We start from the raw sequence: 18590 nt of genomic DNA, 5'->3' as shown, positions 1-18590 counted from the left end.
TTCAGGGCCCTGGAAACTCACTGTCCTTCCTGGAGGACTGGAGCCTCTGTCTCAGGGCCAGGGATGGGAGTATGCTTACATTCGTTTCTGCCAAAGCCACCCAGGAAGTAAATGAAAAATACCACAGCCAAGTCCCCCCACCCCAGGCAGCACTTCCTGCCTCTAGCCTGCTGGGGCTCCTGCCACTGAGGTCACCCTCCTACCCCTCCCTCCACCCGCAAGGCCCCACTGATGCTTCCTAGCAAGTCTCAGAGCCCTCTGCCCTTGACATCCTGCTCTTCTCAGAAACGCTGTGACCCGGCCTCTGCCTGGGCTGTTCCCTCTGCAGGAACTCCCCACACTTCCAGATCACTCTGTGGCCAATCCCACTTGCCCTTGGATTTCAGTATCAAAGTCATTTCTTCCAGGAAGCCCTGCAGACTCAGGGTGTCTCCTACCAGCCCAGCCCCAAGGGCAACTGAAACAATTATTGTGTAACAGTTTAATATCGTGTCTTCCCCCCCCCCCCCCCCCCCCGCCAATGGTCGGCTCCACCAGGCAGAGACTGGGTCCGTTCTGTCCCCCGATGTGTCCCCAGTGCCCTACACACAGGAGGCGCCTGGTAAGTGTCCGTGGGTGATTGAACTAAAGTCAACAAAATACATACATACCAAAGCCTTTTTTTGTGCCAGGATACGTGATGGAATTATAGAAAGAGTCCTCTAAAGTCTATCCCCAAAACTCTATTTTCTGGGGTCTCCCGAAGGATGCTGCCCTAGCCTCCTGCCTCCTCCACTCATGACAGCTTCCAGGGTGTTAAAAAAATTAAAAAAAAAAAAAAGATAAGTCAGATCTGACCCCTGGTCACCATTGTGCCTCCCCCTCCGTTCTTACCTCTTCCTGCCATTCCTGCCTCCTCTCTGGTCCTCGGACTGCTCACCTCATTCCACCTCAGGGCCTTTGCACTAACAGTGCCCCCACCAGGAGTGCCCTTTCTCTGTCCTGCTTCACATCACAGCTCAATTAATCGTGGCCTCTGCGCAAAAGGCACCTCCCTGCCCCCAGCTCCACCCTGTGCCTGTCTCATCACCCTGGTTTTCTTTTTTCTTTCTTTTATTCTTTTTTAAGTTTATTTATTTACTTAGAGAGAGAGAGAGACAGAGAGAGCAGAGCCAGGGAGGGGCAGAGAGAGAGGGAGAGAGAATTCTAAGCAGGCTTCACACGGTCAACACAGAGCCCAACATGGGGGCCTGAACTCACAAACCGAGATTTCACGACTTGAGCTGAGACCTTGGTTTCCAATGGAGGAACTTAGGAACTTAACCGGAACCACGGAGCCACTCAGGCACCCCACCCTGGTTTTCTTTGTTATCTGTAATTAGTAATTGTCTTCTTGACCGACCAGAGGGTGAGGTGAGCCTGAAGGCAGGCCTGGTCTGCCTGGCTAGAGCTGTTTCTAGGGTTGTGCACAGAGCAAACAGCGTTGTGCAGAAAGTGTGGTGCACGGAAGGGGCCCATTATTCCTCCTAGGGTCTCATGGGGGAAAGTATCCTGAAGAAGAACTTGACATTTATCTGGGGCAACTTCCCTGTTTCCTTCCTGGGTGCAGAATTAGTCCTGTTGCATACCCCACCCCGTTGTGCTACGGATGGGTAAACTGAGGCCCAAGGAGCTGGGGCATTTCCAGGGCCCCACGGTGAGTGAGTCCGGAGCCAGCTGAGAGCCTCTCTGTGACCGGGGCCCTTCTCTGTCCTGTCGCTCCTTCCTTTAGGTCTAGGGTCTCCAGCAGCCTGTCTGAGGAGGGCCACCGGGCTGTGGAGGCTTCTGGAACTGTCTGCCCCTCCCTGGCCAAGCCCTCTTGCCTCCCTGTCCCCATCCCCCACATGGTCATGACTTTCAGTAAGTGACAGCAGCTCAGGAAGCCGAGGGGCCCACACAGGAAGGAGCCCGGTGGGACTTTCCTCCTGCTGCCTCTCGGCTCTGCCCTCCGGTCCTCGGCCCAGGGTCCCCCCGCTGCCAGGTAAGAGCTGGCGGAGCCACATGGCTCTGGGGTGGGGGCTGGGGGGAGTGTGTGAATGGCTGTGGCTGGGGACAAAGGAAAGGCCTCTGAGGAAGGCTGCCAGACAGACAGCTGGGAGGGCTGGCTCTGTGGCTTGTGACAAACGCTCTCCTCTCTGGGCCTCAGCTTTGTTCGGCATAACATGAGACCCCAAATTCCAAGCTCTCTGGACCTGAATGTATCACTGTGCCTTGAGCCTAGAGTTCATTGTCGCTGGAGGGACAGTTCCCAGCCTCCACCCTCCCAGGCCCCAGGCCAGAGCGTTGGGTAACCAACCCACTGTGGGGACTATGGGACTTTTGGAGTTAAAACAAGGGCATTTTTCCGGGTCTCAAGCACCCCTTCTGGCTTTTTCTTTTTTTACCTTCAATATTTAAAATGTGGCTGTATCTTTAAGATTTATTTTAAACAAAAGATACACTGCCTGATTCTGTTTACATGAAAGACCACGAAGACCACAATTAAGTCGTTTTTAGGAAGTGATCAAAAAAGAAAGGGGGTGGGGGCTGCCTGGGTGGCTCAGTCGGTTGAGCTTCCGACCTAGGCTCAGGTCATGATCTCACCGGTTCGTGGGTTCGGGTCCCGCCTCGGGCGCTGCGCTGACAGCTCAGGGCCTGGGGCCTGCTTCGGATTCTGTCTCCCTTGCTCTCTGCCCCTCCCCCACTCGCACTTTGTCTCGCTCAAATAAATAAATAAATAAATAAACAAACGTTTCAAGGAAAAAAAAAAAGAAATAGGAAGTGATCCCCTCTGGGGAGAGTGACCGGGGCTCCAGGGCTCCTGGGCCTGGGAAAGTCCTGATTCCAGGTCTGGAAGCTAGTGACACTGGGGTGTCCCTACGGGAAAGATCTCTTTCCCCTCATGCCCTCCTTCCCCCACAGGAACCGCTAAACCGCCCTGCCACAGGACCTTCCTGTCTGGTTTAGCCGACTTTTGTTAACTGCTCCCTCGGCTTGTTGCCAAGGATTGTGCCAGTTAGTGAGAATCAAAAATGTTGATACTTTGGGGCTCAGCTCAGCACACCAAGGCAGGGGGGGAGTCAGCCCATTTCATAGCTAAGAAAGTAGAGTCCTAGCAATGGGAGCCCTGGCAGGGTCACAAAGCTTGGATATGGTGGGGGTGGGATTTGAACCCAGAGCTTAGGGTCTTCACCTATTCTAGCTCTAGGCTTATATGCTGGGTGTGTTAAAAGCTCATTAATGCTGCCCCCCCCCCCCAGTATTATTCTGGTACATAGTTTTGTGTTGTTGTTGTTGTTGTTGTTGTTGTTTTTTAATTTTTTTTTTTCCAACGTTTTTTATTTATTTTGGGACAGAGAGAGACAGAGCATGAACGGGGGAGGGGCAGAGAGAGAGGGAGACACAGAATCGGAAACAGGCTCCAGGCTCCGAGCCATCAGCCCAGAGCCTGACGCGGGGCTCGAACTCACGGACCGCGAGATCGTGACCTGGCTGAAGTCGGACGCTTAACCGACTGCGCCACCCAGGCGCCCCTGTTGTTGTTGTTTTTACCCAATATTCTCTTTGTGTCTCCTTTATTCGAGTCAATAATGTAAATGGATCTTGTCCATCTACTCCCCTTTTCTCGCAGGACCCAAAGCCCAGCTGTTCCCTCTGCCTAACCAGGGGTCCTGAGCTTTGGGAATAAGGGATGAGGGGCAGTTTCCTCCCGGGCCCATTCCGGGGAGGAATAGTGGGAGTGATAAAGGGGAGAGAGATGGGGGTGGGCAGACAAGACGGAGGTCCCTGTCGACTGAGTCAACATCAGTCTGGATCTGATGCATGCCATCAGGCATTGCATCATAGGCAAACACTTCCAGCCCCAGCCCCAGAAGTGCTTGAGTCTCCTAGATCCATAGGAAGTGATGGTCCATCACTGTCGCCTTAAATCCCCATAGACACAAGCCAGTATCCATCAGTTTCCCCGGTCAGCAAATCTGTGCATCTGTGATTGATTGCTCATGCCTGCCAGGGGCAGGGATTCTGCCCTAAGGTATATGTGGAGGGTATAGATTGATTGGAGATGTCTGCCCTGGCCACTGACAAGAATTCACACCGATTAAGTGTGTTAACTATACTAAAAAAAAAAAAAGAAAAAAGAAAAAAAAAAGAATTCATAGGGTGTAGAGTATCTTCCAGCCCCCAGCATAGCCCTTGCCTGGGGATCTCTGACTCCTCACCCTCCTTGCACACTCAGCTCCCCACCTCTCTTTCTCCATCTCTGTCTTTCTCTTTCTGTCTCTCTGTTCCTCTCTCCCTCTTTCACCAGCTTCAACCCTACCTCACCCAGCAGCATCTCCGTCTCCCCCACACCCCAAGAGGCTTTGTAGTCTTTTTCCCTCTGGCCAGACCTGAGTGGCTGCCTCTCTCTGTGTCCAGACAGGCTACACCCATGGCGCCTCCAAGTGAGGAGACACCCCTGATCCCTCAGCGTTCCTGCAGCCTCTCATCTTCAGAGGCTGGTGCCCTGCACGTGCTGCTGCCCCCTCGGGGACCCGGACCCCCACAACGCCTGTCCTTCTCCTTTGGGGACCATTCAGCTGAAGAGCTATGTGTTTGGGCTGCTAAGGCCAGTGGTGAGTCGGTCCTTAGATGGCTGGGCCAAAGAGCAGGGTGGGGCTGTGTCGGGCCCAGACTGGGAGCTGGAATAGCTACCAAGTGGAGTCAGCATTGGAGCTGGGGCTTTGGGGGATGAGGAAGGGTTTGGAAATGGAAGAAGGTGCACAGGGAAAGGCTGTGCAAAGACCCAGAGGCACATGAGTGGAAACAGTTGGTCATCCCTTGAGGTAAAATGTACAGCGGGAGGAGGCTCTCTGGGGAGAGGGGCGGGCAGTAGGTTGTGTGTGGATTCTCTCCTAAGGGCGATAGGGAGCTCTGGAGTGTGTGTGGGCAGGGGTGGGACACAGTGTCAGAGCTGAAGGTGGGAAAGAGCCCTGTAGGGGTGCACGGGGTTAGGTAACCATGCCAGCCCTACAGGGGATAGAGGGGGAAGCTTAGGAGGGTGCTGATGGGGGCATCCCCTCAGGCATCCTGCCTGTGTACCACTCCCTCTTTGCTCTGGCCACGGAGGACCTGTCCTACTGGTACCCCCCGAGCCACATCTTCTCCGTGGAGGATGCAAGCACCCAAGTCCTGCTCTACAGGCTCCGGTAGGAAACACATCACCCCGACCCCCGCAGGGGTGGGTTAAATTACCAGGAGGGGGTGACTTTGGTCGAGGGCACGGGGAGTTGCTTTTGTTTTTGTTTTCTTTTTTATGTTTATTTATTTATTTTGAGAGAGAGAGAGATTGGATCAGCAGGGAAGGGGCCAAGAGAGAGGGAGAGAGAGAGAATCTCAAGCATGCTCTGTGCTGTCAGATCATGACCTGAGTCGAAATCAGAGCCACCCAGGTGCCCCAAGGGCATGAGGAGTTGAAAACAACAGTGATCAGAGGTACCTGGGTGGCTCAGTCTGTTAAGGGTCCGACTTCAGCTCAGGTCATGATCTCATGACTCACGGGTTCCAGCCCTTCGTCGGGCTCTGTGCTAACAATTCAGAGCCTGGAACCCGCTTCGGATTCTGTGTCTCCTTCTTTCGCTGCCCCCTCCCCCGCTCATGCTCTGACTCTCTTTCAAAAATAAGTAAACGTGAAAGAACTTTCAAAACTCAAATCAAGCGACAGCGATCCTACAACCTTCTCATCTCCCTGCGCCGGGAGGGTGGGTGCCCCAGGGAGGATGTGATCACTGCTCATCTCGCAGATGAGGACATCAGGCCAGAGAGTGTAGGTTCCTCGTCCAAGGGCACGTAGCAAGTCAGTGGCACCACCTGGGCTCTGTGAGGTCTTGGCACCGTCCTCCAGCCCTCTATGCTCCTACTCCAGGCTTCTTCCCCTTCCCCAACAGCTTTTACTTCCCCAACTGGTTTGGGTTGGAGAAATGCCACCGCTTCGGGCTGCGGAAGGACTTGGCCAGTGCCGTCCTTGACCTGCCAGTCCTGGAGCATCTCTTCGCCCAGGTAGGGGTCCGCATGGGGCTCAGCCCGGAGTAGGGGGGGGGGTGGGGGGATCCACAGGGCAACATCAAGGGTCCCGGTTGGGTGGCTTTGGCTGACCCTCTCTGAAGCAGCCCCGGGGTGGGAGCCGGCCCAAGGGTGGGGGTCTGTAGGGCAACATCAGGGCTCACAGTCGGGCTGTGACCGGCCCCCAGCACCGAAATGACCTGGTGAGCGGCCGCCTCGCCGTGGGCCTCAGTCTCAAGGAGCAGGGTGAATGTCTCAGCCTGGCAGTGCTGGACCTGGCTCGGATGGCCCGTGAGCAGGCTCAGCAGCCTGAGGAGCTGCTGAAGACCGTCAGGTGAGGGCTTCCAGGCTGTGATACCCAGCCTCTACCTGGGAGTCAGAAAACGTGGTTCCACCAGGGCATTGCCGGAGCCCGGGCTCCCGAGGCCTCCCGAGGCCTCCCACCTACAAGTCTGCAGCGTGTTCATGTGACTCAGGACCCCACCAACCCAGCCCCAGCCCCAGCCTACAGCCCTCCCCACCCTGACGTCCTCCCCCCACCCCCACCCCCCCCGTGTGTGCCTCGTGCCCTTTGTGCGTGTCCCTGTCCATACCTGTGGAGATCCCTCCCCCCGGTGACGACCTGCTACCCCCCACTCGTAGCTACAAGGCCTGCCTGCCCCCCGATCTGCGCGACCTGATCCAGGGCCTGAGCTTCGTGACGCGGAAGCGTATCCGGAGGACTGTGCGCCGGGCCCTGGGCCGCGTGACCGCCTGCCAGGCTGACAGGCACTCGCTCATGGCCAAGTACATCATGGACCTGGAGAGGCTGGACCCGGCCAGGGCCGCCGAGACCTTCCTCGTGAGCCTCCCCGGGGCTGCCGGTGGCCAGGATGCTCCGGGGCTGCTCCGAGTGGCTGGTGACAGCGGCATCCACTGGAGTCCGGGAGGACACGAGGTGTGGGAGGCCGCAGGGCGGCACCGACGGCAGGGGAGGAGCCTAGGAAGGAGGGGCGGGAGAGTGGGCGGGGTGAAGGCGTGGAAGGACTGGGAGCTCCGAGAGGGGCCCGTGGCGAGGGGTGGGGCTGAGTGAGTGGGCGGGAATAAAAAAATGGGCGGGGCTTAGGGGAAGGGGACTGGTTGGGTGGGCAGAGATAGGGGCGGGGCTAATTGGAGGGAGGGGGAGGGGTCAGGACTGCGAGGGGGCGGGGCTCCCGGTGTTCCAAGAGAGACTGGGAGTTGGAGTGTGGAGCTGAGAGGGGGCGCGGCTCAGGGAGGGGACCCACCGACAGAGGGAGGTGAGGTTTAGCAGAGGTGGGGTGGGAGACTTTGGGGACGGGGGGGTTGAAAGGGGTGTGATTGATAAAAGGGGCCTGGGCTTGACAGGGGCCAGGTGGGAAGGGGCTGCGGCTGGGGGAGGCTGAGAGGGTCGGGGCTTATGGTGTGGGTTTGTGGGGTCCAGGCTTCCAAGAAGGATCGGGGGCTCCGAGGGGACAGGACCCCCAGCTTCAGCCCTCCCCCTCGTTCCCAGGCCCTCCAGCCCTTCTGCGACTTTCCAGAAATTGTGGACATCAGCATCAAGCAGGCGCCTCGTGTTGGCCCCGCCGGGGAGCACCGCCTGGTCACCGTCACCAGGACGGACAACCAGATCCTGGTGGGTGCTGGACCCTCTCCCCTCCCGCCTTACCCCGACCGCGGGGACGCGGGACCGTCGCGTCCGGGCCGCGGGGGGGGGCGCTGACGCGGATCCTCACAGGAGGCCGAGTTCCCGGGGCTGCCCGCGGCCCTGTCCTTCGTGGCGCTCGTGGACGGCTACTTCCGGCTGACTTCCGACTCCAGGCACTTCTTCTGCAAGGAGGTCGCGCCGCCGCGGCTGCTGGAGGAGGTGGCCGAGCAGTGCCACGGTCCCATCACGTAAGGGGCCGCCCCGCATGCCCGCCCTCCGCAGCTAGAACTCGGTTCGAGTCTCGGCCACTCCCCTTCTCGGTGCCTCGGTGCCCTTCCCTCCCGGGAGCCTTGGACAAGGCTGGAACAGCGCCCGGGGCATGGTTGGCGCTCAGGGAGGTTGGGGTCCCCCTTCTGCTGTCCGGGGCAGCGGCGTCCCTCTCTCTGATTCCTCAGGGCCCCAGCGCCCATTCCTGGGGATGCATGGCACCAGGCTCCACCAGCAGCCTCCCCTTTAATCCCCTAGTAGAAGCCCCAATGTTGGCACATTTTATAAATAGGAAGGAGACAGGGGATGTTAGCTGGTGAGGGTCCCAGGGCTTCCGAGGGACCAGGGTTAGAACCGAAGTCTGGCTTTGGTTTCTCTGCCTCCATCTCTATGTCTCCCGCCGTCTTTTCCTCCCACCTTTTCTCCACAGCCTGGATTTTGCCATCAACAAGCTCAAGACCGGGGGCTCCCTTCCCGGCTCCTATGTTCTCCGCCGCAGCCCCCAGGATTTCGACAGCTTCCTCCTCACTGTCTGCGTCCAGGTCGGTCCGCCACCGGGAGCCAGGTGGGCAGGGAGGGCTTCCTGAAGGAAATGACATTTAAGCTGAGACCCAAAAGTAGAGTCAGTATTTGCTCCTCGAAGAAGAGGGGGGAGGGGGTGGAGGCATTCCCAGAAGGGAACAGCATATGCAAAGGCTTGGGGATTGGAAATGAGCCTGTGGTGCTCAAGGGAGAGGGGGTGAGGGGGAGGAAGGTGCTGCCCGCTTCCACTGAGGGACCACTCCTCCTTGCAGACCCCCCTGGGTCCTGATTACAAGGGCTGCCTCATCCGGTGTGACCCCTCGGGAACCTTCTCCCTGGCTGGCCTCGGCCGGCCCCACAGCAGTCTTCGAGAGCTCTTGGCAGCCTGCTGGGATGCTGGGCTGCACGTGGATGGGGTTGCGCTGAACCTCACCTCCTGCTGCGCCCCCAGACCCAAAGGTGAGCCCGCCCCCTCCCCTGGGCCGTGCAGTCGATCGGGGGGGGGGGCCCTGCCTCGTGTGTGGCAAGCGGCAGAGATTGCCCGTCAACATGGGTTAGGGAAGAAAAGGTGACTTCTCGGCCTGTGGAATGGATGTTCCCTTCAGGCACCACTAGGTCCAGACGCGGCGGGATCTGAGAGATGTCACTGGAACGGAGTCTCTCTCCGTCCATCTCTTCCTCTTCCTCTGGGTGACTTTCACTCTCAGACAAACCCCTTGGTGGGGACAACTGGAGGTGTGGGTCCTTCGGAGTCTTCCAGAATCTCTAGCAGGACTGAGACTAGGTGGCTCACAGGGTCACCCCCCCCCGTCCCCCCCATTGGGGCTTCCTGGCGTCTCCTTTCATTTTTTTCTTAAAGGTTTTTAAAATTTATTTTTGAGAGAGAGAGAAAGTGGGGGGCAGAGGGGTGGAGGGGCAGAGGATCCAAAGCAGGCTCCACACTGATAGCAGTGAGCCAGATGGGAGGCTCGAACTCACGAACGGAGTGAGATCGTGACCTGAGCTGAAGTCAGACGCTTAACCAACCGAGCCACCCAGGTGGCCCCCGGAGCCTCCTTTCAAAGAAATCGTGTACTCGAGTCCGGACCTCAGGGTTGGCTTCTGGGGGAGACCCCAGACTAAGACAGGGCGTGAACCAACCTTAGGGGGTCTTTCACCTCTGGCCTTTGGTTGTTCTCCCACTACCTCCGCCCCGTAGAAAAGTCCAACCTGATCGTGGTGCGGAGAGGTTGCAGCGCTCCCACGTCATCCCTTGTTTGGCCCCAATCCCAGTGCCAGCTGAGTCAGATGACGTTTCACAAGATCCCTGCTGACAGCCTGGAGTGGGTAAGTGGCCCCCGGAAGCGGGGGGGGGGGGAGCCTCATTTGGGGTCCACATCCCATCCCGTCTACACCCTCTGCTGTGTGGCCTCAAGCATGTGACATGACCTCCTTGTGCCTCTGTTTCATTATCTGTAAAATGAGGCCAGGGTCCCACCAGGAACCCCCCTTATTCTTCCAGCATGAGAACCTGGGTCATGGGTCCTTCACCAAGATTTACCGAGGTTGTCGCCATGAGGCTGTGGACGGGGAAGCCCGGGAGACAGAGGTGCTACTCAAAGTGATGGATGCCAAGCACAGAAACTGCATGGAGGTGAGGGTGATGGGGACCATGAGTGTGGGGTCAGGACTGGCTGGAGAGAGCGTTGTAGATGCAGAGAAATTTAAACACACGCAGGTCTTAAAACGACAGAAATGTAGCCACGGCATCTCCAAACCATGAAATACAGAAGGGGTCAGGGGATTTAGACGCAAACAGAAAGAGTACACCAAACAGAAGAAACGGCCAGTGCAAAGGTCCTGAGGCAGGGTCGTGCCCGGCATGTTTAAGGAACAGTGAGGAGGGGGCACCTGGCTGGCTCAGTTGGAAGAACATGTGACTCTCGATCTTGGGGTCATGAGTTTGAGCCCCACGTGGGGTGTAGAGATGACTTCAATAAATACAACCGGGAAAAAAAAAGAAAAAAAGGAACCGTGAAGAGGCCAGTGGATAGAGAAGAGGGGAGTGAGGTAGATGGAAGCATCAGCAGGGACTGGGCCACCCAGGGAAGGCTTGAGCCTGCTTTGAACCCCAAATGTCCCACTTCTGTGTGAGAGACCCAATGCAGATTGCAGTGGGGACTTCCAGCCCCCGCCAGAAAATCTTGATAGAGTGCTGTGTACCCCAGTGACAGACTCCAAGGTCAAAGGAGGCTTGGGACGAGGTCTCTTCCTGAGGCCGCTTTGCGAGCAGCGAGTATGGGGTCCTCGGTGTGACCCTGGAGCGGGAGGAACCCATGGGCCTTCTCTCCCTTCTCCTCTCTCCAGTCCTTCCTGGAAGCAGCGAGCCTGATGAGCCAAGTGTCGTATCAGCACCTCGTGTTGCTCCACGGCGTGTGCATGGCTGGAGACAGTGAGACACCACCCTCGTCCCCACCCCTGCCCTCGGGGCGCATAGCGGGGAACATGACAGGGGGACACGGGATCATGTGTGTTGGGGGCGGCGCCCTGTGGGTGGTCAGAGGCCGCTAGCCCGCCTTGGAGGCTAGACGGTGATTCTGGGTGAGTTCGAAGCAGAGAAGGCAAGGGTAAGTAGGGACGAGGGGAGAGGAGGCAGGGGCATGTTCCCGGCGGAACGCGCAAAGGGCCGGAAGTGAGCTCTGGAGAGAGCTCACCGCCTTCCAGGCATTTCGGGCATAGTTCTCTCATGGGAAGTAAGGAGGAGGACGGGCGCGTAGAGTAAGGATGGAGGGAACAGTCCGAACTGAGAGCCCGCGGGACCCCTGATGCAGTCCCGCCTCCCAGCCCCGCCCCGCCCCGCTGCCACCAGGTGTCATGGTGCAGGAATTCGTGCGCCTGGGAGCCCTGGATACATATCTGCGCAAGTCTGGCCCCCTGGTACCAGCCAGCTGGAAGCTGCAGGTGATCAAACAGCTGGCCTATGCCCTCAACTATCTGGTGAGTGTTCCTGTGCCCGCTCTACCCTCCATGCATGGGATGGAGGGGGAATTGAGCGCGGGCTCTGTGGTATGCGTAGGAGTTTGGCAAGGAGGCCAGGAGGCCCGGAGGGGCATTTGAGACCGCGGGAACAGCCTACGTACAGGCGCAGAGGTGTAACGGCAGGAGGAGGGAAGAGCAGCTGGTCATTGGTGGGTCTCCGGGGCGTAGGGAGCAATGGGCCTGGGCAGGAGGCCAGAAGAGGGCCGGAGCCGGGCTTTGAAGGTTGCACAGTAGCTTAAGGGGAGGAAAGAAGGAGGGCATGTCAGGCCAAGGACACAGCCCGGGCCAAGGCCTGCAGATTAGAAGGTGTATTGCATGTCCTGGCGTGAATCAGGCAGTTCAGCTGGCAGGAGACCAGGGTAGGGGTGCGGAAGAATCTCGTAGGGACAGTGAGCCAGCATCTCAAAGGGCCTTGAAAGCTAGGCTGAGAACCTCTGACCTTACCCTGAAGGCAACGGGGAGCCACAGGGTGGGTTTGAGAAGGGGAGGACCTACCAGTAGTCCAGGGAGTGGTCTCGGCAGTAACAGGTGGGCTTTGAAGGATGCGTGGTGGTTCTCCAGCCAGACTATTCATCCATCAAACCCTCCCTGGCATTTCTCTGTGTCCGGCCCCCTTAGGAAGACAAAGGCCTCCCCCATGGCAATGTCTCAGCCCGGAAGGTGCTCTTGGCTCGGGAGGGGGCTGACGGGAACCTGCCCTTCATCAAGTTGAGTGACCCTGGTGTCAGCCCCACTGTGCTGAGCCTGGAGAGTAAGTGTGGAAGGGTGGAGGGAGGGGCCTCGTGGGGCCGGGGAGCAGATCCCTGACCCCAGCCCCGCTCCCCAGTGCTCACTGACAGGATCCCCTGGGTGGCCCCTGAGTGTCTCCAGGAGGCCCGGACCCTTGGCTTGGAAGCTGACAAGTGGGGTTTCGGTGCCACAGTCTGGGAAGTGTTCAGCGGGATCCCGATGCCCATCAGTACCCTGGATCCTGCCAAGGTCAGAGCACCAGTGGTGGCCTCCAAAGCCCCCGTTTGGCAGCTTGGGGAGGATGGGCTGGTCTGGAGGGGCCTCCTGAGGGTGCGCTGGCAATGACCAGCCACTCTACCCACCCTCAGAAGCTCCAGTTTTACGAGGAACGGCAGCACCTTCCTGCCCCCAAGTGGATGGAGCTGGCTACACTGATCCAACAGTGCATGGCCTATGAGCCAGGCCAGAGGCCCTCCTTCCGCGCCATCATCCGTGACCTGAACAGCCTCATCACTTCAGGTGCCCGCTGGGCCGGGCAGGGTGGGCGGGGCTGGCAGGTCATATCGCGCCCAGAGCAGGGAGGAAGGGAGATTTGCCCGCAGAGCCTGCCCTATGTGCTTGGCAAGGTTGGAGTGGTTGGTGACTGTAACAGTCAGCATGAGCCTCCACAGCTGCTGTAACAAACAGACCCCTCCCCGCCTCTGCTCTAGGTTGAATGTGATGGATATTTACTTTTCACTCAATGAGGGTGTCCGGGTCAACAGGCACCTCTCCCTCTGTGTGGCTCCATGTATCCCGTGCCGGATCCTTTGCAGACAAGAGGGAGACTGTGGAGGGTCCCCATGTTGGGTTTTTACCTGTGCCCCGGAGCTATGGGTAGTTGCACAGCTTGCGTGGCACCTAAGGGGGCTGCCTTTGCCCAGCGGGCATCTTTTTCCAGCCCCCACAAAGTACCCTTAGGCTTGCGGTGGCCCTGCCATAATGCACAGAGAGGGTAAGCAGGCGGATCGAAGTCCCACAGCAAGTCAGCTTAGGAGCGGGACCCAGGACTCAATGTGCTGGTCACTTTACCTGTGCCCCGCAGATTATGAGCTCCTCTCAGACCCCACACCTGGTGCCTTGGCGCCCCGTGATGGGCTGTGGAATGGCGCCCAGCTCTACGCCTGCCAGGACCCTACCATTTTTGAGGAGAGGCATCTCAAGTACATCTCACAGCTGGGCAAGGTGAGGTGGGCTGGGCTGGGCTGGGCTGGGCGGGGAAGCACCCCTGCACGTGGACACCAGCCCCGCTGTCCCCCAGGGCAACTTTGGCAGTGTGGAGCTGTGCCGCTATGACCCGCTGGGCGACAACACGGGCGCCCTAGTGGCTGTGAAGCAGCTTCAGCACAGCGGGCCAGACCAGCAGAGGGACTTCCAGCGGGAGATCCAGATCCTCAAAGCCCTCCACAGCGACTTCATTGTCAAGTACCGCGGTGTCAGCTATGGCCCGGGTGAGCCACTTCCCAAACGTGGAAGCTTCCATTTCCACACCCGGAAAATGGGTCATTATGAGGTTTAAGGGAATCAGTGTATATTGTAGAAAGTACTGAAGAGCCATTGGCCATGAAAGGCGTCGTTGTTGGGGTTCCCATTGTATAGAAAGCAATCCCGAGGCTGGGAGGGGCCCCGGGTCATACTCTGACCGGGGAGGAAGAATGGAGGGGGGGGGGGTGGACAGAGTTGGGCCCTGTGGTGACTCCCCCCAGCCTCTCCCCGCTTCACCCAGGCCGCCAGAGCCTGCGGCTGGTGATGGAGTACCTGCCCAGCGGCTGCCTGCGCGACTTCCTGCAGCGACACCGCGCGCGCCTCGACGCCAGCCGCCTGCTCCTCTACGCCTCGCAGATCTGCAAGGTGCGGGGCCGTGCCTGGGGGGGCCTGGGGCCTGAGGTGGCTAGGCCCGGGTGGGGGTGTGCGTGGAGTCGCGGGGAAGGCTGCAGGTGGAAGTTTGGAGCCCAGGTCCGGTCGGAGAAGCGGTTGAGTTAGGGCTAGGGTCAGCGCTGGAGTGCAGGATGGGTCCAGGGTAGGGTCAGGCTTGGGGTCTGCGGGATTGGATCCCAGGTCAGGCTTGGGGCCCCTGCGGCTTGTGCTGGGGTCCGCACCTCGTGGTCGCCCGCAGGGCATGGAGTACCTGGGCTCCCGCCGCTGCGTGCACCGCGACCTGGCGGCCCGTAACATCCTGGTGGAGAGCGAGACGCACGTCAAGATCGCCGACTTTGGCCTCGCCAAGCTGCTGCCGCTCGACAAAGACTACTACGTGGTCCGCGAGCCCGGCCAGAGCCCCATCTTCTGGTGGGGATCCCGCCCCGGCCTACCTCTCCTCCCCACTGCTCCGGCCCCCACCTCGCTCCCGCCTTCGGGGGCCGGCCGTGGCCCCGCCCTTGCCGCCGTCCTGGCCCCGCCTCCTAGCGCACCGGCCCGCCCCCTCGGCATCGGCCCCGCCCCTCCCCCTGGAGCCTGGGCCCCGTCCTGACCCCGCCCAGGCCTCCCGCTTCTCCCTCTCCCCTGACCCCTCCGGGGCTTTCACAGTCCTGGCCCCGCCCCTCCCACCGTTTTGGCTCCTCCCCCCCCCAGACCACGGCCTTCCTATCAGCATACCCTCCCTTCCGCACAACCTGGTCCCACCTCGCTCCGCCCCTCTGTCCTGGCCCCTCTCCCTGGAGCCACGGCTCTCCGCCCTGAGCCCGCCCAGACCCCCCTTTGGGTTGCTGAGTGAATACCCCATCCCACAGGCGGGGAAGACTGACCCCGGAGCCGGGAATGACCTCCTACATTGCAGGGGTGGGGAGGGGAATGACCCCACCTACAACTGACCAGCTCCCCTAGCCCAAGGCTGTCCCCTCTCCCGTCCTCTGCCTCACTCTCGCATCCCAAGACCTCCTTGCCGCCCCCCCCCCCCCTCCAGGTATGCCCCAGAGTCCCTCTCTGACAACATCTTCTCGCGCCAGTCGGACGTCTGGAGCTTCGGGGTCGTCCTGTACGAGCTTTTCACCTACGGCAGCAAGAATTGCAGCCCCTCAGCCGTGAGTCAGCGCCCCTGGATCCCCAGTAACCCTCCTCTCCCTCATCCCTTCCTGGCCCGTCCCTGCCCCGTTTGTGCCCTATTTGCTCAGTCGCTGGTCCCAGCGTTATATAGGCCGTCTATACTGGGGAGGACGTCTCCGCTATGGCTGACCCCCACTACCACTGGCAGCCCCCTCTCCCTCCATCACAGATGACCCTTCCTTCTCCCTTACAGAGGCCCTCTCTCTCCACCGCGGGTGATTCTCTCCCTGCCTTCACTATGGCTGCCCCTTGGCCCCAGTCTCGGGCGGCTCCTTCCCCACCACGGGTGCTCCTTTTGGCCCTAGGAGTTCCTCCGTATGATGGGATGTGAGCGAGACGTCCCCGCCCTCTGCCGCCTCCTGGAGCTGCTGGCTGAGGGCCAGAGGCTGCCCGCGCCTCCCGCCTGCCCCGGTGAGGTGAGCGCTGGAGGGCCTGCCTCAGTTTCCCACTCTAGATTTTCCCGCACCAGCCAGCTGGCCCCTTTGGACTTCCCCACCCATGGCTGCCTTTTGATTGAGAGCGTACCCTGGGGCGTGAAGCTGAAGGGGATTCTGGCTGTTCTGTGGCTGTATGCCAAGTCACAAATACTCTCAGATCCTCAGTTTACCTATCTCCAAAACGGGAGTAACAATGCCTTACGGGGTGGGGGAAGGTCAAGCAAGTCAACACCTCGCCAGTACTCAGTTTAGAGTCCATAAACGTCAATGACGCTTACAGTTGATCATCACAACTTTTGCGGAAGTGTATGACGTGAGGTTGGTCATCCGTAAATTGATCTGCCCAGGCCCCAAATGTTTACTGAGTGCTGACTGTGTGCTGGGGTGCTGGGGACCCAGCAGAGGACAGAACAGATGCTACCCTGTCCTCTTGGTAACCAGCAGAGGCTAACAAGAACATTCTGGTCGTTATCGGTGTCCGGAAAGAGAGGAACAGGGGGACATGAGGGTGGGTGATAGGTCCGGGAGGGCTTCTTAGAGGGGGCGATCCTGAAAGAGGAGGAGGAGGAGCCCACCCCTGGGGAAAGCCGGGAGAGGGCATTCTCGGTGGAGGACACAGCAGGCACAAAGGCCCTGAGGTGGGAATGAGTTTGGTGCATTTAAATAACGAGATGGGGGCAGATGCGGCTGCAGGAAACAAGAGACCGGGTGATGGAGGGAGACAGGGGAGGGGATGAGATTTTGTTCGAAGTTCTGTAGGGAGACATGGGAGGCTTTGGAGCAGAGGAGGGATGGAGGTGAATTTACATTTTAAAACGGTGAATAGGAGTTGCACGTATGATCCTGTTGTCTCCTCCCGCCCCCTCAGGTTCATGAGCTCATGAAGCTGTGCTGGGCCCCGAGCCCGCAAGACCGGCCAACATTCAGTGCCCTGGGCCCCCAGCTGGATACACTGTGGAGTGGAAGCCGGGGGGTAGCATAGAGCGTGAGACTCACGCCTGCCCTGCTTGTCCGCCGGGAGAGCCCCACGCACTTCCTTTGTCTCTCTCCTGCACGCTGCACGCACACCTCTGGGTTCTGGTCTTTGTGGATTGGCCGTGTGACCTTCGGCAGGAAGTTGCCACTCGCTGGGCTTCCCGCTTCACAGAGATCCCCACGGGGCAATGACATTGGCTTTGGGAGGGGTACCCACCCCTGTTGGGGGGCAACAACCGCCTGGTGGCCTCAGCAACTTGAAAAGGTTCAAGATGAATCCCTCGGTTGGGGGCGTGGCCGGCTGTGCCTTGCGAAGGGAATTGAGGAACCAGACTGAAGCCCCTCCCATCTTCCTACCCTCTTGGATTTGGTCCTGGGCTTCCTGGCGCAGCGAGGACGTGGCATAGCTTTAAATATATGATCCCAGGCTTCTGTCCCCCCTCCCTCTTGTGCTGGAGCGAGCCACAGACAAGAGCAGCTGCCCTGGTTGGAAGTTTGCTTTTGGGGGCCAGGAGAAGCTGGGATCACAGTCCACCCTAAATGTACCAGAGCGTCTCAGGTTTCATGTTGGCCCACTTGCACACCGGGGCCCTTTCTGTCCTGACCGGAGGGTCACACAGTTGATGACCCTGGGGACTTGCAGCAGCTAAGGGAAGGAAAGGTATTCTCGGCAGAGGGAACAACATGGTGAGAATGAGGAGGCTCAGAGGACAGAGGTTAAGAGCCCACGGTTCTGCCACTCACTTGCTGTGTGATGGCAGGCGAGTTGCCTCCCCTTTCTGGGTCTCCTGTATAATGGGCAGATGAATGGTGCTGGCCTCCTGCTGTACAGTTTCCAGAGCCTTGTGAGAAAGCATCTTGGCCAGGCTAAGTAACCCCCGTCCCCACCCCCACTTCTCCCCTGCCTGCAGTCTTTTCTGCCACTTTTGCCCCTGGAAAACGTATTTATCTCTCAAAACCCCAGCTATCCCCTCCCTGCAGCCTTCCCTGGCATGCCCCCACCACTTCTCACCGGCCGATCACTCTCCCTCTGATCCTAGGGCTGGGGTGTCTGTCCAGATCTGGGTCCTCTCACCCAGAGGCTCCCTGGGGGCTGGGCTGTGGGGGGGCGGGGGGCACAAAGGGGATTCTGGGAATGTTTGTTGAATGAATAAAGTTCAGCGAGAAGAATGGTTTAGTTACTGGACTTGGGGTGATGGGCGTTATGGGAGGCTGTAAGCTGGGGAGGAATGTGGTTAGGGCTGGGGGATGGAAAGCTCCAGCTGCTGGCCTTGGCTCTGTCCCGAGAAGCTGATTACGGCCTCCTGGTGGGTGGAGAGAACAGTTTGCTCTGGGTGGGGGGGGTCAGAGGGCAAGGTTGGGCTGGGAGGGCTAGGCTATGAGGAGGGGGTCTAACATCAGTGGGGGCCAAGCAAGTCTCCGTCGGGACTGCTGGGAGATATGAAGAGGCACAGAGAGAAGTAGAGAGGGAGAGACAGACTCAGAAAGGGCAGGAGAGACACAGTGTCTCTCTTCTGGCTCTCTCTCTCTGTCTCACCTGCTGTCTTAGCCCCGGGAAAGCCATCTGCTTGGGTGCAAGGTGGAAGGGGGCTGCTTTGGGCTCAAGCAAGATACGGTTCTCAGCCCGGGCCCTCTTTTGTCTTTGCTTCTTTGCCTTCCTTGGTAAAACGAGGTCCTAAGTCCTCCTGGGCACCAGGCTGCCACCAGGCAGATGCCGAGCAAACACAGCCAGCTTCATTCTGGGCCCACCAGTCCCTGCCCAGCCCAAAGGGAGAGACAGAGCCGGCCAACAGCCCCAGCCCCAGGCCCAGCCTCCTGTGACCATGGGCGAGTGTGGCGGTCCCCTCTCTGAGCCTCGGTGTCCTTATTTATACAGT

At 59.1% G+C, this 18590-nt stretch overlaps 1 protein-coding gene across 3 annotated transcripts; it reads left to right on the top strand.

Annotated features, from left to right (window-relative positions):
* Positions 1–1875: 1875 nt before the first annotated feature.
* JAK3 (Janus kinase 3) lies at positions 1876–17885 on the top strand. 3 transcript variants are annotated; one of them, XM_042978556.1, is made up of 24 exons: positions 1877–1999; positions 4421–4613; positions 5063–5186; positions 5925–6036; positions 6228–6373; positions 6682–6976; positions 7550–7672; positions 7775–7932; positions 8382–8493; positions 8746–8932; positions 9672–9799; positions 9975–10106; positions 10820–10904; positions 11322–11449; positions 12110–12242; positions 12318–12469; positions 12589–12739; positions 13305–13444; positions 13521–13710; positions 13986–14110; positions 14376–14548; positions 15162–15279; positions 15607–15717; positions 16607–17885. In XM_042978556.1, exons 2-24 carry the CDS (start codon positions 4430–4432, stop codon positions 16718–16720), a joined length of 3321 nt encoding a protein of 1106 aa, XP_042834490.1. In that variant the 5' UTR covers positions 1877–1999; positions 4421–4429; the 3' UTR covers positions 16721–17885. The 3 variants fall into 3 exon arrangements, with proteins under 3 accessions (XP_042834491.1, XP_042834490.1, XP_042834489.1); XM_042978555.1 differs by having other exon boundaries at positions 1878–1999; positions 4417–4613; XM_042978557.1 differs by lacking the exons at positions 14376–14548; positions 15162–15279; positions 15607–15717; positions 16607–17885 and having other exon boundaries at positions 1876–1999; positions 4417–4613; positions 13966–14099.
* Positions 17886–18590: the final 705 nt, after the last annotated feature.

Source organism: Panthera tigris, chromosome A2 (assembly GCF_018350195.1).
Source record: "Panthera tigris isolate Pti1 chromosome A2, P.tigris_Pti1_mat1.1, whole genome shotgun sequence".
NCBI lineage: Eukaryota > Metazoa > Chordata > Mammalia > Carnivora > Felidae > Panthera > Panthera tigris.
This window is presented reverse-complemented; position numbering and strand designations above follow the sequence as displayed.

Bases quoted from the DNA above. Each gene is read 5' to 3' on its own strand.
- JAK3 (XM_042978556.1), top strand. From the start codon at position 4,430: ATGGCGCCTCCAAGTGAGGAGACACCCCTGATCCCTCAGCGTTCCTGC. The intron at 6,374-6,681 runs GTGAGGGCTTCC...CCCCACTCGTAG, and splicing joins GAGCTGCTGAAGACCGTCAG to CTACAAGGCCTGCCTGCCCC. The intron at 14,549-15,161 runs GTGGGGATCCCG...CCCCCCCTCCAG, and splicing joins GGCCAGAGCCCCATCTTCTG to GTATGCCCCAGAGTCCCTCT.